The 17222-nt window shown below is 47.3% G+C and overlaps 1 protein-coding gene across 2 annotated transcripts in view; it reads right to left on the reverse strand.

Annotated features, from left to right (window-relative positions):
* LOC106594516 (cysteine/serine-rich nuclear protein 1) overlaps positions 1-17222 on the reverse strand; it is a 52396-nt gene that overhangs the window by 9918 nt on the left and 25256 nt on the right. For both annotated transcript variants that reach the window (XM_045702858.2, XM_045702859.2), the window contains exon 2: positions 14353-14557. In XM_045702858.2, coding sequence (XP_045558814.2) covers positions 14353-14548 — 196 coding nt within the window. In that variant the 5' untranslated portion in view covers positions 14549-14557. The remainder of the gene's footprint in view (positions 1-14352; positions 14558-17222) is intronic.

A 17222-nucleotide genomic window follows, 5' to 3' on the forward strand; every position in this document is an offset into this window, starting at 1 on the left:
ACTGGCCTACCTGGTTAAATAAAGGACTTGTTCTCAACTAGCCTACCTGGTTAAATAAAGGACTTGTTCTCAACTAGCCTACCTGATTAAATAAAGGTGAAATAAAATGAATGAAAAGTCACAAAGCAACTGCACTCCCTTCTACTGCCACCAGATGGAACCATGCATCAGATAACATGGCAGAGAGGCTGGTGAAACATCAGGACAGCTGAACGGAGTGACTCGGATCACAACACAGAGGAAACGCTTTGAAAAGGAAGTAGGGAGGGAGGGAGGGAGGGAGGGAGGGAGGGAGGGAGGGAGGGAGGGTTAGCAGACAGTCCAACCATATGTTTCTATACAGACAGTAGACAGTCCAACCATATGTTTCTATACAGACAGCAGACAGTCCAACCATATGTTTCTATACAGACAGACAGCAGACAGTCCAACCATATGTTTCTAAACAGACAGACAGCAGACAGTCCAACCATATGGTTCTATAGAGACAGACAGTAGACAGTCCAACCATATGTTTCTATACAGACAGACAGCAGACAGTCCAACCATATGTTTCTATACAGACAGACAGCAGACAGTCCAACCATATGTTTCTATACAGACAGACAGTAGACAGTCCAACCATATGTTTCTATACAGACAGACAGCAGACAGTCCAACCATATGTTTCTATACAGACAGACAGTAGACAGTCCAACCATATGTTTCTATACAGACAGACAGTCCAACAATATGTTTCTATACAGACAGACAGCAGACAGTGCAACCATATGTTTCTATACAGACAGACAGCAGACAGTCCAACCATATGTTTCTATACAGACAGACAGCAGACAGTCCAACCATATGTTTCTATACAGACAGACAGCAGACAGTCCAACCATATGTTTCTATACAGACAGACAGTAGACAGTCCAACCATATGTTTCTATACAGACAGACAGCAGACAGTCCAACCATATGTTTCTATACAGACAGACAGTAGACAGTCCAACCATATGTTTCTATACAGACAGACAGCAGACAGTCCAACCATATGTTTCTATACAGACAGACAGTAGACAGTCCAACCATATGTTTCTATACAGACAGACAGTCCAACCATATGTTTCTATACAGACAGACAGCAGACAGTCCAACCATATGTTTCTATACAGACAGACAGCAGACAGTCCAACCATATGTTTCTATACAGACAGACAGCAGACAGTCCAACCATATGTTTCTATACAGACAGACAGCAGACAGTCCAACCATATGTTTCTATACAGACAGACAGTAGACAGTCCAACCATATGTTTCTATACAGACAGACAGCAAACAGTCCAACCATATGTTTCTAAGCAGACAGAGTCACGGAATCCACGCAAAAACAAGTTCTGTATTCGTATTTAATGAATATCGGTTTTGTTTCAATCAAAAATGACAAACCGAGTGTTTTCCGGCTGCGCACTCTGACGACCTGTGACGTGTTTTTTCCTTCCGACTCCATGAAATGACCTCTTCCTAAATATTTGGTCGGTTTGTTCACTGCAGGCCTCCCTTCATGGTCTCAAACTGGTCTTGTCCCTTCATGGTCTCAAACTGGTCTTGTCCCTTTATGGTCTCAAACTGGTCTTGTCCCTTCATGGTCTCAAACTGGTCTTGTCCCTTCATGGTCTCAAACTGGTCTTGTCCCTTCATGGTCTCAAACTGGTCTTGTCCCTTTATGGTCTCAAACTGGTCTTGTCCCTTCATGGTCTCAAACTGGTCTTGTCCCTTCATGGTCTCAAACTGGTCTTGTCCCTTCATGGTCTCAAACTGGTCTTGTCCCTTCATGGTCTCAAACTGGTCTTGTCCCTTCATGGTCTCAAACTGGTCTTGTCCCTTCATGGTCTCAAACTGGTCTTGTCCCTTCATGGTCTCAAACTGGTCTTGTCCCTTTATGGTCTCAAACTGGTCTTGTCCCTTTATGGTCTCAAACTGGTCTTGTCCCTTCATGGTCTCAAACTGGTCTTGTCCCTTCATGGTCTCAAACTGGTCTTGTCCCTTCATGGTCTCAAACTGGTCTTGAATGTACCATTTATTTTTTATTCATGACCTTTTACCAGAGCTCGCACTCAGCCAGAGAACGTTAGCGTTGTCACATCTGGTGGCTTATCCATTGAAACAGTGTCATCCTAACAAATATATATGGTTGGATGACAAGTTGTCCTTAAAAGTTCATATGGATAATCTGATGAGGCTTAAATTGAAATGTGTTTTTTATTTTCGTAATAAGTCTTGCTTCCCGCTTATGGCTAGAAAGAAGCTTGTTCAGGCCACTTTTCTCTCTGTAATTTATTTTGGTGACTTGTTGTAAATGCATGCAGCCTCCTCCGTCTTATAGAGACTGGACTCTGTTTATCATACAGCCTCCTCTGTCTACCAGAGACTGGACTCTGTTTATCATACAGCCTCCTCTGTCTACCAGAGACTGGACTCTGTTTATCATACAGCCTCCTCTGTCTACCAGAGACTGGACTCTGTTTATCATGCATCCTCCTCTGTCTACCAGAGACTGGACTCTGTTTATCATACAGCCTCCTCTGTCTACCAGAGACTGGACTCTGTTTATCATACAGCCTCCTCTGTCTACCAGAGACTGGACTCTGTTTATCATACAGCCTCCTCTGTCTACCAGAGACTGGACTCTGTTTATCATACAGCCTCCTCTGTCTACCAGAGACTGGACTCTGTTTATCATGCAGCCTCCTCTGTCTACCAGAGACTGGACTCTGTTTATCATACAGCCTCCTCTGTCTACCAGAGACTGGACTCTGTTTATCATACAGCCTCCTCTGTCTTATAGAGACTGGACTCTGTTTATCATACAGCCTCCTCTGTCTTATAGAGACTGGACTCTGTTTATCATACAGCCTCCTCTGTCTTAGAGACTGGACTCTGTTTATCATGCAGCCTCCTCTGTCTACCAGAGACTGGACTCTGTTTATCATACAGCCTCCTCTGTCTACCAGAGACTGGACTCTGTTTATCATACAGCCTCCTCTGTCTACCAGAGACTGGACTCTGTTTATCATACAGCCTCCTCTGTCTACCAGAGACTGGACTCTGTTTATCATACAGCCTCCTCTGTCTACCAGAGACTGGACTCTGTTTATCATACAGCCTCCTCTGTCTTATAGAGACTGGACTCTGTTTATCATACAGCCTCCTCTGTCTACCAGAGACTGGACTCTGTTTATCATACAGCCTCCTCTGTCTACCAGAGACTGGACTCTGTTTATCATGCAGCCTCCTCTGTCTACCAGAGACTGGACTCTGTTTATCATACAGCCTCCTCCGTCTACCAGAGACTGGACTCTGTTTATCATACAGCCTCCTCTGTCTACCAGAGACTGGACTCTGTTTATCCTACAGCCTCCTCTGTCTACCAGAGACTGGACTCTGTTTATCATACAGCCTCCTCTGTCTTACAGAGACTGGACTCTGTTTATCATACAGCCTCCTCTGTCTACCAGAGACTGGACTCTGTTTATCATACAGCCTCCTCTGTCTTATAGAGACTGGACTCTGTTTATCATACAGCCTCCTCTGTCTTATAGAGACTGGACTCTGTTTATCATACAGCCTCCTCTGTCTTAGAGACTGGACTCTGTTTATCATGCAGCCTCCTCTGTCTACCAGAGACTGGACTCTGTTTATCATACAGCCTCCTCTGTCTACCAGAGACTGGACTCTGTTTATCATACAGCCTCCTCTGTCTACCAGAGACTGGACTCTGTTTATCATACAGCCTCCTCTGTCTACCAGAGACTGGACTCTGTTTATCATACAGCCTCCTCTGTCTACCAGAGACTGGACTCTGTTTATCATACAGCCTCCTCTGTCTTATAGAGACTGGACTCTGTTTATCATACAGCCTCCTCTGTCTACCAGAGACTGGACTCTGTTTATCATACAGCCTCCTCCGTCTACCAGAGACTGGACTCTGTTTATCATACAGCCTCCTCTGTCTACCAGAGACTGGACTCTGTTTATCCTACAGCCTCCTCTGTCTACCAGAGACTGGACTCTGTTTATCATACAGCCTCCTCTGTCTTACAGAGACTGGACTCTGTTTATCATACAGCCTCCTCTGTCTACCAGAGACTGGACTCTGTTTATCATACAGCCTCCTCTGTCTTATAGAGACTGGACTCTGTTTATCATACAGCCTCCTCTGTCTACCAGAGACTGGACTCTGTTTATCATGCAGCCTCCTCTGTCTACCAGAGACTGGACTCTGTTTATCATACAGCCTCCTCTGTCTTATAGAGACTGGACTCTGTTTATCATACAGCCTCCTCTGTCTACCAGAGACTGGACTCTGTTTATCATACAGCCTCCTCTGTCTACCAGAGACTGGACTCTGTTTATCATACAGCCTCCTCTGTCTACCAGAGACTGGACTCTGTTTATCATACAGCCTCCTCTGTCTACCAGAGACTGGACTCTGTTTATCATACAAACTTCACTGTCTTATAGAGACTGGACTCTGTTTATCATACAGCCTCCTCTGTCTACCAGAGACTGGACTCTGTTTATCATACAGCCTCCTCTGTCTTATAGAGACTGGACTCTGTTTATCATACAGCCTCCTCTGTCTACCAGAGACTGGACTCTGTTTATCATACAGCCTCCTCTGTCGTATAGAGACTGGACTCTGTTTATCATACAGCCTCCTCTGTCTACCAGAGACTGGACTCTGTTTATCATACAGCCTCCTCTGTCTTATAGAGACTGGACTCTGTTTATCATACAGCCTCCTCTGTCTAATAGAGACTGGACTCTGTTTATCATACAGCCTCCTCTGTCTACCAGAGACTGGACTCTGTTTATCATACAGCCTCCTCTGTCTACCAGAGACTGGACTCTGTTTATCATACAGCCTCCTCTGTCTTATAGAGACTGGACTCTGTTTATCATACAGCCTCCTCTGTCTACCAGAGACTGGACTCTGTTTATCATACAGCCTCCTCTGTCTACCAGAGACTGGACTCTGTTTATCATACAGCCTCCTCTGTCTTATAGAGACTGGACTCTGTTTATCATACAGCCTCCTCCTTCTACCAGAGACTGGACTCTGTTTATCATACAGCCTCCTCCTTCTACCAGAGACTGGACTCTGTTTATCATACAGCCTCCTCTGTCTACCAGAGACTGGACTCTGTTTATCATACAGCCTCCTCCTTCTACCAGAGACTGGACTCTGTTTATCATACAGCCTCCTCTGTCTACCAGAGACTGGACTCTGTTTATCATACAGCCTCCTCTGTCTTATAGAGACTGGACTCTGTTTATCATACAGCCTCCTCTGTCTACCAGAGACTGGACTCTGTTTATCATACAGCCTCCTCCTTCTACCAGAGACTGGACTCTGTTTATCATACAGCCTCCTCTGTCTACCAGAGACTGGACTCTGTTTATCATACAGCCTCCTCTGTCTACCAGAGACTGGACTCTGTTTATCTAGGCATCCTTGAGCTTTATTACAAATGCCAAGTCACTCACCCACCACTGCACCTTGTACCAAAATGGTAGGTTGGACCTCACTTTATAAGCGCAGAAAGATACAAATGTATGTGTTCATCTACGAAGCTCTTTTGGGTAAACTCCCTCTTTACCTCTGTAGTCTGGTCTCCTTCACCACCAACAGTTACCATACCTGGTCTGCTAGGCGGTTGCTACGTTACCATACCCGCTCTGCTAGGCGGTTGCTAGTAGGTGAAAAGAAAAGAAAAGAAAAGAAAAGAAAAGGAAACTCTCTCGGTTGGTAATGTGGTCTGCAGCTTATCATGAGAAACTCTACCTCAGGTGAGCAATAGCTCGAGACTTCCTTGCACCAGCTGTTGTTTACAAAAATGCATAGACCGCCGCCTCTTGTCTTACCAGACGCCGCTGTTCTATCCTGCCGGTACATCGTATAACCAGCCAGCTGTATGATGATGTTGTCATGTTAGTTTTGAATGTCCCGTTGGTAGTTTAATCTTCCCAGTAACTCATCCATTTTATTGTCCAAAGATGCATGTTTTCTAGCAGAATTGAGGGGAGTGGGGTTTTATTAGATCGCCTCCGACTCCTCGGAAGGCAGCCTGCCCTCTGCCCTCCCTTTCCCTGCCTCCTCTTCACGTAGATCACTGGGGTCGGGGCCTGTTCCCGAGGGAGCTGTATATCCTCCGCCTCGGGCTCGTCAGAGTCGTGAAAGAAGAAAAATAATTCTGCTAGTCCGTGGTGAGTAATCACAGTCTTGATGTCTAGAAGTTATTTTCGGTCATAAGAGACGGTATGTACAAAAAATTTAAATAAATATATATATATATATATATATATATATATATATATATATATATATATATACACATACATATTCCAGGTCACTACCTCATGAAGCTGGTTGAGAGAATGCCAAGAGTGTGCAAAGCTGTCATCAAGGCAAAGGGTGGCTATTTGAAGAATCTCAAATATAAAATATATTTTGATTTGTTTAACACTTTCTTGGTTACTACATGATTCCATGTGTCATTTCATAGTTTTGATGTCTTCACTATTATTCTACAATGTAGAAAATAGTTAAAAATAAAGAAAAACCTTTGAATGAGTAGGTGTCCTGAAACTGTTGACCGGTTGTGTATGTTAAACATTTTTGGGAGATGTATTCATCAGATCATTCAATGTTCCCTTTCTTTTGTTGTTCAGTGAAATCATCCCATGTGAAATCATCCCATGTGAAATCATCCCATGTGAAGAGTCAACTGATTTAATTACAGTTCAATTCATAACTAAATATATATTTTTTTATTTCCATTGGAAGGATTTAAATCATTTGCAATTATGTTTATGTCTCCATATTATATGGTAAATATATCAAATGCAAAAAAACATCTACATTTAAATGGTATTAATATTAATTTGCATATATTTCAGTTAATTCTCATATATTCCTATGGAAGGTTTCCACCTCTGAATATTTCCCAAAATGTGCAACCCTATAGATATGTACATGAAGGCAGGGTAAAGTGACTAGGCATCAGGATAGATAATAATAAGGTTTATTTTGTATGGGAGAGTGTGTGTGTGTCTAACAGTGTAGGTTCCGTCCCTCTCTTCGCCCCAACCTGGGCTTGAACCAGGGACCCTCTGCACACATCAACAACTGACACCCCACGAAGCATCGTTACCCATCGCGCCACATCGGTTACATGTGTATATATATACTGCTCAAAAAAATAAAGGGAACACTTAAACAACACAATGTAACTCCAAGTCAATCACACTTCTGTGAAATCAAACTGTCCACTTAGGAAGCAACACTGATTGACAATACATTTCACATGCTGTTGTGCAAATGGAATAGACAACAGGTGGAAATTATAGGCAATTAGCAAGACACCCCCAATAAAGGAGTGGTTCTGCAGGTGGTAACCACAGACCACTTCTCAGTTCCTATGCTTCCTGGCTGATGTTTTGGTCACTTTTGAATGCTGGCGGTGCTTTCACTCTAGTGGTAGCATTAGACGGAGTCTACAACCCACACAAGTGGCTCAGGTAGTGCAGCTCATCCAGGATGGCACATCAATGCGAGCTGTGGCAAGAAGGTTTGCTGTGTCTGTCAGCGTAGTGTCCAGAGCATGGAGGCGCTACCAGGAGACAGGCCAGTACATCAGGAGATGTGGAGGAGGCCGTAGGAGGCCAACAACCCAGCAGCAGGCCCGCTACCTCCACCTTTGTGCAAGGAGGAGCAGGAGGAGCACTGCCAGAGCTCTGCAAAACGACCTCCAGCAGGCCACAAATGTGCATGTGTCTGCTCAAACGGTCAGAAACAGACTCCATGAGGGTGGTATGAGGGCCCGACGACCACAGGTGGGGGTTGTGCTTACAGCCCAACACCGTGCAGGACGTTTGGCATTTGCCAGAGAACACCAAGATTGGCAAATTCGCCACTGGCGCCCTGTGCTCTTCACAGATGAAAGCAGGTTCACACTGAGCACATGTGACAGACGTGACAGTGTGGAGACGCCGTGGAGAACGTTCTGCTGCCTGCAACATCCTCCAGCATGACCGGTTTGGCGGTGGGTCAGTCATGGTGTGGGGTGGCATTTCTTTGGGGGGCCGCACAGCCCTCCATGTGCTCGCCAGAGGTAGCCTGACTGCCATTAGGTACCGAGATGAGATCCTCAGACCCCTTGTGAGACCATATGCTGGTGCGGTTGGCCCTGGGTCCCTCCTAATGCAAGACAATGCTAGACCTCATGTGGCTGGAGTGTGTCAGCAGTTCCTGCAAGAGGAAGGAATTGATGCCATGGACTGGCCCGCCCGTTCCCCAGACCTGAATCCAATTGAGCACATCATGTCTCGCTCCATCCACCAACGCCACGTTGCACCACAGACTGTCCAGGAGTTGGCGGATGCTTTAGTCAACTTCCGGTTTGGAGCGAGCAGTCGCACTACGCTTCGCTCCACAGGTAATATTACACTACACTACATTACAACGGCTTGATTTGTTTGATCTGAGCAATTCTTCTTAGCTAGCTACATAGCCGTCTTTGTATCAAAGATAATTGTGTAGTTTTAGAGTAATTGAGTAATTATCGAGGCTAGCTATCTTCGTCCTCCTAACGTAGTCAACACTCCTAGCTGCTAGCTAGCTAGTCATCACTGCTAGCTAGCCAACTTCTACCGACTAGCAGCACTGTAGAAACTATTACATTACAACGTAACGACTTGATTAGTGTGGTGTTAGTGTTAGTTAGCCAGCTACATAGTTGTCTTTGCTGTCTCTGTATCTAAGATAGTTGTGTAGTTTGAGTAATTATCGAGGTGAGCTAGCCAGCCGCGACGCGGCGCCAGACTTAGTCAACACACCTAGTCATCATTAACCCACTGCTAGCTAGCCAACCGTTACTGACTAGCAGCGCTGTAGATACTAATATTTTACAACGGAACGATTTGACTAGGGTAGTGTTAGCTAGCTAGCTACTTAGTTGTCCTTGTCATAGCTTCATAATTGTGTAGTTTAGTCATTACCGAGGTTAGCTAGCCAGCCATCGAGGTCAGCTAGCCAGCTATTTCCGTCCCCCGCGATGCCATTTTTCCTAACCCAGCCAACTATTACCGACGAGCAGCATTGTAGAAACTAAATACATACAAGGAACGTCTTGATTAGTGTTATGTTAGCTAGCTAGCTACAAAGTTGCTTTGTATCATGACAAGGTGTAGTACTGAAACTATCGAGGTTACCTAGCCAGCTACACGTTCAAAGTCAACAACGCAGCCACTGCTAGCTAGCCTACTCCACCTGCCAGCAGTACTGTATCATTTTAGTCAATAAGATTTTTGCAACGTAAGCTTAACTTTCTGAACATTCGAGACGTGTAGTCCACTTGTCATTCCAATCTCCTTTGCATTAGCGTAGCCTCTTCTGTAGCTTGTCTACTATGTGTCTGTCTATCCCTGTTCTCTCCCCTCTGCACAGGCCATACAAACGCTCCACACCGCGTGGCCGCTGCCACTCTAACCTGGTGGTTCCAGCGCGCACGACCCACGTGGAGTTCCAGGTCTCCGGCAGCCTCTGGAACTGCCGGTCTGCGGCCAACAAGGCTGAGTTCATCTCAGCCTATGCTACCCTCCAGTCCCTAGACTTCCTGGCGCTGACGGAAACATGGATTACCACAGATAACACTGCTACTCCTACTGCTCTCTCCTCGTCTGACTACGTGTTCTCGCATACCCCTAGAGCATCGAGCCAGCGGGGTGGTGGCACTGGAATCCTCATCTCTCCCAAGTGGACATTCTCTCCTTCTCCCCTGACTCATCTGTCTATCTCCTCATTTGAATTTCATGCTGTCACAGTTACCAGCCCTATCAAGCTTAACATCCTTATCATTTATCGCCCTCCAGGTTCCCTTGGAGAGTTCATCAATGAGCTTGACGCCTTGATAAGTTCCTTTCCTGAGGATGGCTCACCTCTCACAGTTCTGGGTGACTTTAACCTCCCCACGTCTACCTTTGACTCATTCCTCTCTGCCTCCTTCTTTCCACTCCTCTCCTCTTTCGACCTCACCCTCTCACCTTCCCCCCCTACTCACAAGGCAGGCAATACGCTTGACCTCATCTTTACTAGATGCTGTTCTTCCACTAATCTCATTGCAACTCCCCTCCAAGTCTCCGACCACTACCTTGTATCCTTTTCCCTCTCATCCAACACTTCTCACTCTGCCCCTACTCGGATGGTATTGCGCCGTCCCAACCTTCGCTCTCTCTCTCCCGCTACTCTCTCCTCTTCCATCCTATCATCTCTTCCCTCTGCTCAAACCTTCTCCAACCTATCTCCTGATTCTGCCTCCTCAACCCTCCTCTCCTCCCTCTCTGCATCCTTTGATTTCCTCTGTCCCCTATCCTCCAGGCCGGCTCGGTCCTCCCCTCCTGCTCCGTGGCTCGACGACTCACTGCGAGCTCACAGAACAGGGCTCCGGGCAGCCGAGCGGAAATGGAGGAAAACTCGCCTCCCTGCGGACCTGGCATCCTTTCACTCCCTCCTCTCTACATTTTCCTCTTCGGTCTCTGCTGCTAAAGCCACTTTCTACCACTCTAAACTCCAAGCATCTGCCTCTAACCCTAGGAAGCTCTTTGCTACCTTCTCCTCCCTCCTGAATCCTCCTCCCCCCCCCCCCCCCCCCCTCCTCCCTCTCTGCGGATGACTTCGTCAACCATTTTGAAAAGAAGGTTGACGACATCCGATCCTCGTTTGCTAAGTCAAACGACACCGCTGGTCCTGCTCACACTGCCCTACCCTGTGCTTTGACCTCTTTCTCCCCTCTCTCTCCAGATGAAATCTCGCATCTTGTGACGGCCGGCCGCCCAACAACCTGCCCTCTTGACCCTATCCCCTCCTCTCTTCTCCAGAACATTTCCGGTGACCTTCTCCCCTACCTCACCTCGCTCATCAACTCATCCTTGACCGCTGGCTACGTCCCTTCCGTCTTCAAGAGAGCGAGAGTTGCACCCCTTCTGAAAAAACCTACACTCGATCCCTCCGATGTCAACAACTACAGACCAGTATCCCTTCTTTCCTTTCTCTCCAAAACTCTTGAACGTGCCGTCCTTGGCCAGCTCTCTTGCTATCTCTCTCAGAATGACCTTCTTGATCCTAATCAGTCAGGTTTCAAGACTGGGCATTCAACTGAGACTGCTCTTCTCTGTGTCACGGAGGCTCTCCGCACTGCTAAAGCTAACTCTCTCTCCTCTGCTCTCATCCTTCTAGACCTATCTGCTGCCTTTGATACCGTGAACCATCAGATCCTCCTCTCCACCCTCTCCGAGCTGGGCATCTCCGGCGCGGCCCACGCTTGGATTGCGTCCTACCTGACAGGTCGCTCCTACCAGGTGGCGTGGCGAGAATCTGTCTCCGCACCACGTGCTCTCACCACTGGTGTCCCCCAGGGCTCTGTTCTAGGCCCACTCTTATTCTCGCTATACACCAAGTCACTTGGCTCTGTCATATCCTCACATGGTCTCTCATATCATTGCTATGCAGATGACACACAATTAATCTTCTCCTTTCCCCCTTCTGACAACCAGGTGGCGAATCGCATCTCTGCATGTCTGGCAGACATATAAGTGTGGATGACGGATCACCACCTCAAGCTGAACCTCGGCAAGACGGAGCTGCTCTTCCTCCCGGGGAAGGACTGCCCGTTCCATGATCTCGCCATCACGGTTGACAACTCCCTTGTGTCCTCCTCCCAGAGTGCTAAGAGCCTCGGCATGACCCTGGACAACACCCTGTCGTTCTCCACTAACATCAAGGCGGTGACCCGATCCTGTAGGTTCATGCTCTACAACATTCGCAGAGTACGACCCTGCCTCACACAGGAAGCGGCGCAGGTCCTAATCCAGGCACTTGTCATCTCCCGTCTGGATTACTGCAACGCGTTGTTGGCTGGGCTCCCTGCCTGTGCCATTAAACCCCTCCAACTCATCCAGAATGCCGCAGCCCGTCTGGTGTTCAACCTTCCCAAGTTCTCTCACGTCACCCCGCTCCTCCGCTCTCTCCACTGGCTTCCAGTCGAAGCTCGCATCCGCTACAAGACCATGGTGCTTGCCTACGGAGCTGTGAAGGGAACGGCACCTCCGTACCTTCAGGCTCTGATCAGGCCCTACACTCAAACAAGGGCACTGCGTTCATCCACCTCTGGCCTGCTCGCCTCCCTACCTCTGAGGAAGCACAGTTCCCGCTCAGCCCAGTCAAAACTGTTCGCTGCTCTGGCACCCCAATGGTGGAACAAGCTCCCTCACGACACCAGGACAGCGGAGTCAATCACCACCTTCCGGAGACACCTGAAACCCCACCTCTTTAAGGAATACCTAGGATAGGATAAAGTAATCCTTCTAACCCCCCCCCCCCCTTAAAAGATTTAGATGCACTATTGTAAAGTGGTTGTTCCACTGGATATTATAAGGTGAATGCACCAATTTGTAAGTCGCTCTGGATAAGAGCGTCTGCTAAATGACTTAAATGTAAATGTAAATGTCTGGGAGGAGATCCCTCAGGAGACCATCCGCCACCTCATCAGGAGCATGCCCAGGCGTTGTAGGGAGGCCATACAGGCACGTGGAGGCCACACACACTACTGAGCCTCATTTTGACTTGTTTTAAGGACATTACATCAAAGTTGGATCAGCCTGTAGTGTGGTTTTCCACTTTAATTTTGAGTGTGACTCCAAATCCAGACCACCATGGGTTGGATAAATTGGATTTCCATTGATTATTTTTGTGTGATTTTGTTGTCAGCACATTCCACTATGCAAAGAAAAAAGTATTTAATAAGATTATTTCATTCATTCAGATCTAGGATTTTAGTGTTCCCTTTATTATTTTTTTTATCCTCTAAAGGTTCTACAGCTGCAACAACGAGAGCATCCTGACTGGTTGCATCACTGCCTGGTATGGCAACTGCTCGGCCTCTGACCGCAAGGCACTACAGAGGGTAGTGCGTACAGCCCAGTACATCACTGGGGCCAAGCTTCCTGCCATCCAGGACCTCTACACCAGGCGGTGTCAGAGGAAGGCCCTAAAATTTGTCAAAGACCCCAGCCACCCCAGTCATAGACTGTTCTCTCTACTACAGTTTTTACCCGCAAGCCATAAGACTCCTGAACAGGTAATCAAATGGCTACCCGGACTATTTGCATTGTGTGCCCCCCCAACCCCTCTTTTTACGCTGCTGCTACTCTCTGTTCATCATATATGCATAGTCACTTTAACAATATCTACATGTACATACTACCTCAATCAGCCTGACTAACCGGTGTCTGCATATAGCCTCGCTACTTTTATAGTCTGTCTTTTTACTGTTGTTTTATTTCTTTACCTACCTATTGTTTACCTAATACCTTTTTTGCACTATTGTTTAGAGCCTGTAAGTAAGCATTTCACTGTAAGGTCTACACCTGTTTTATTCAGCATTTCACTGTAAGGTCTACCTACTCCTGTTGTATTGAGCACACGTGACAAATAACATTTGATTTGATGTACAAATTACCTTGAGTAACCTGTACCCCAGCACATAGACTTGGTACCGGTACCCCTGTATATAGCCTCGTTATTGTTATTTTATTCTGTCACTTTTTACCTTTGTTTATTTGGTAAATATTTTCTTAACTATTGAACTGCACTGTTGGTTAAGGGCTTGTAAGTAAGCATTTCACAGTAAGGTCTAGACATGTATTCGGCGCATGTGACAAATAAAGTTAGCTTTGATTTGAGATGGAGGGGGGGTTAGGGTTAGGGCAGATAACCCGGGTAACCATTTAATGAACTATTTAGCAGTCTTATGGCAGAAGCTGTTTAGGAGCCTGCCGGTCCGAAAGCCATTAGCCGGACAGTCTATGGCTTGGGTGGCTGGAGATTGCCCATTGTTCAGCCTTTCCCGACACCGCCTGGTATAGAGGTCCTGGATGGCAGGGAGATCTACCTCAGTGATGCACTGGGCCGTCCGCACCACCATCTGCAGTGCTTTGCGGTCAAGGTGGTGCATTTGGCATACCAAGCAGTAATGCTGCCAGTTAAGACGCTCTTCATGTTACAGCTGTAGAACATTTTGTGGATATGAGGGCCCATGCCAAATCTTCTCAGCCTCCTGAGGTTAGTGGAGATCAGTGAAGGTTAGTGAAGGCATAGTGAAGGCATAGTGAAGGCATAGTGAAGGCATAGTGAAGGCATAGTGAAGGCATAGTGAAGGCATTGTGAAGGCATTGTGAAGGCATTGTGAAGGCATTGTGAAGGCATAGTGAAGGCATAGTGAAGCCTGAGGAAGTAGATTAGATACTCACTGTTGTAATGTGTGGCTGGAGAGCCAGGGTTGCTGGGTGTTGAGTCAAGGGTGTCTGAGTAGCAGCTCTCCCCCTCCGAGTCCCATCCGGAGTAGGCTGAGGAGGACAGGGAGGAGGACGAGGAGTAGCACTGGTCCTCATCATAGACCTCCTCAAACTTCCTCTTCAGTAGACCGCTCATGGCTCTAGCTAGCATGGAGCTGATCTGAGAAACACAGGGAGAGGAGACAGGATTATTAGCATGGGGCTAGCTAGCTAGCATGGAGCTAATCTGAGGAACACAGGGAGAGGAGACAGGGTTATTAGCATGGGGCTAGCTAGCATGGACCTGATCTGAGAAACACTGGGAGAGGAGACAGCGTTATTAGCATGGTGCTAGCTAGCATGGAGCTGATCTGAGAAACACAGGCAGAGGAGACAGGGTTATTAGCATGGTGCTAGCTAGCATGGAGCTGATCTGAGGAACACAGGGAGAGGAGACAGGGTTATTAGCATGGTGCTAGCTAGCTAGCATGGACCTGATCTGAGAAACACTGGGAGAGGAGACAGCGTTATTAGCATGGTGCTAGCTAGCTAGCATGGACCTGATCTGAGAAACACTGGGAGAGGAGACAGCGTTATTAGCATGGTGCTAGCTAGCGTGGAGCTGATCTGAGAAACACAGGGAGAGGAGACAGCGTTATTAGCATGGTGCTAGCTAGCGTGGACCTGATCTGAGGAACACAGGGAGAGGGAGACAGGGTTATTAGCATGGGGCTAATCTGAGGAACACGGAGAGGAGACAGGGTTATTAGCATGGTGCTAGCTAGCATTGACCTGATCTGAGAAACACAGGGAGAGGAGACAGGGTTATTAGCATGGTGCTAGCTAGCATTGACCTGATCTGAGGAACACAGGGAGAGGAGACAGGGTTATTAGCATGGTGCTAGCTAGCATTGACCTGATCTGAGAAACACAGGGAGAGGAGACAGGGTTATTAGCATGGTGCTAGCTAGCATTGACCTGATCTGAGGAACACAGGGAGAGGAGACAGGGTTATTAGCATGGGGCTAATCTGAGGAACACTGGGAGAGGAGACAGGGTTATTAGCATGGTGCTAGCTAGCATGGAGCTGATCTGAGAAACACTGGGAGAGGAGACAGGGTTATTAGCATGGGGCTAGCTAGCATTGACCTGATCTGGGGAACACTGGGAGAGGGAGACAGGGTTATTAGCATGGGGCTAGCTAGCATTGACCTGATCTGGGGAACACAGGGAGAGGAGAGAGATATAGTTATTAACATGTTTACAATTAGCATAAATCAGCATGTCATAACTGCAGTGGGTTGTGATTTCAGCAGATGCAATTATGGTAATGATTATAGGCGTCCTACACAAGAAGGCCTCAGGCTTAATATTTCAAACTCACATTAAACTAACTATTATCATATCATCTGATTATCTTACTGTGAATAATATCCATAGCCTACTATAATAAAGCCTGAAAACCCCTAGGGGTACTCACGGCCATACATTCTAAAATCAGAGCATAGGCCTAATAGGCTGGATTTGCTACGACCATAGACAGATGAGTGAAATGTACAATGGAAATTGCTGAGTACAACCTAGCCCTGTGCTGCCATGTGAGGCCCTGCAGAACACACCTCAGACAGAGAGAGCGAGAGAGGGGGGGATGAGAGCGAGAGAGGGGGGGATGAGAGCGAGAGAGGGGGGGATGAGAGCGTAACGATGGGTAGAAAACTCAGGATACTAGCCAATGAAGACTGAGTCAGCCAATGTCAACTTGTACAAGTCTGGAACAGTACTGGTACAAGCCAACCCCAAACAGTTTCAGCTGGACTTCCACTGAATCAAAGAGGGAGCTCAGCAGGAGAAGCTCTCTCTTGAGAAGGAATCTCCCACCCCAAACAAGTCAGACCTCTTCCTTAAAACAACACCACAGAAGAGCAACCCCAAGCGGAAAGACAACCTCCCAGCACAGAGTACTACTCCCTCACTGAAATGAAGGATCAATTCACCCAGCTGGAGGTAAGGCAGAGCTGGAACAGCAGGTGAGAACACCAAAGGAGAAGAAGAAGGTGAGAAAGATGTGTGACAGAACAACACATTAAAGAGCTGGCAACCCCCCCAGAGAAGCCAGCAGAACAGTCCACCTCAGATCCTGACCAAAGTCTCAACACCACAGCAGAACAGATAAAAGAAGAACCCCAAGCCCAGACCTTCCTAGCACCCCCCCCCCCCCCCTCCCATCAGCCCATCTGATAGCCCTCCTAACAACCCCACCACACCCACAAGCTACAGATTGTACTCCTTATGGACTCCAATGGGAAATAAATACAATAACATTTTTCTTAAACACACAGGCTGTAAACTCTGGTGTCCTTTTGTCTGAGGACCAACTAGGGACACCCAGCCACATAATATGGAACCCTGGCCTGTTCACCTGGCCGTGCTGCTGCTCCAGTTTCAACTGTTCTGCCTGCGGCTATGGAACCCTGACCTGTTCACCTGGCCGTGCTGCTGCTCCAGTTTCAACTGTTCTGCCTGCGGCTATGGAACCCTGACCTGTTCACCTGGCCGTGCTGCTGCTCCAGTTTCAACTGTTCTGCCTGCGGCTATGGAACCCTGACCTGTTCACCGGACGTGCTTGTTGCACCCTCGACAACTACTATGATTATTATTATTTGACCATGCTGGTCATTTATGAACATTTTAACATCTTGACCATGTTCTGTTATAATATCCACCCGGCACAGCCAGAAGAGGACTGGCCACCCCTCATAGCCTGGTTCCTCTCTAGGTTTCTTCCTAGGTTTTTGGCCTTTCTAGGGAGTTTTTCCTAGCCACCGTGCTTCTTTCACATGCATTGC

The sequence above is a fragment of the Salmo salar genome, chromosome 19, assembly GCF_965601325.2.
Source record: "Salmo salar chromosome 19, fSalSal1, whole genome shotgun sequence".
NCBI lineage: Eukaryota > Metazoa > Chordata > Actinopteri > Salmoniformes > Salmonidae > Salmo > Salmo salar.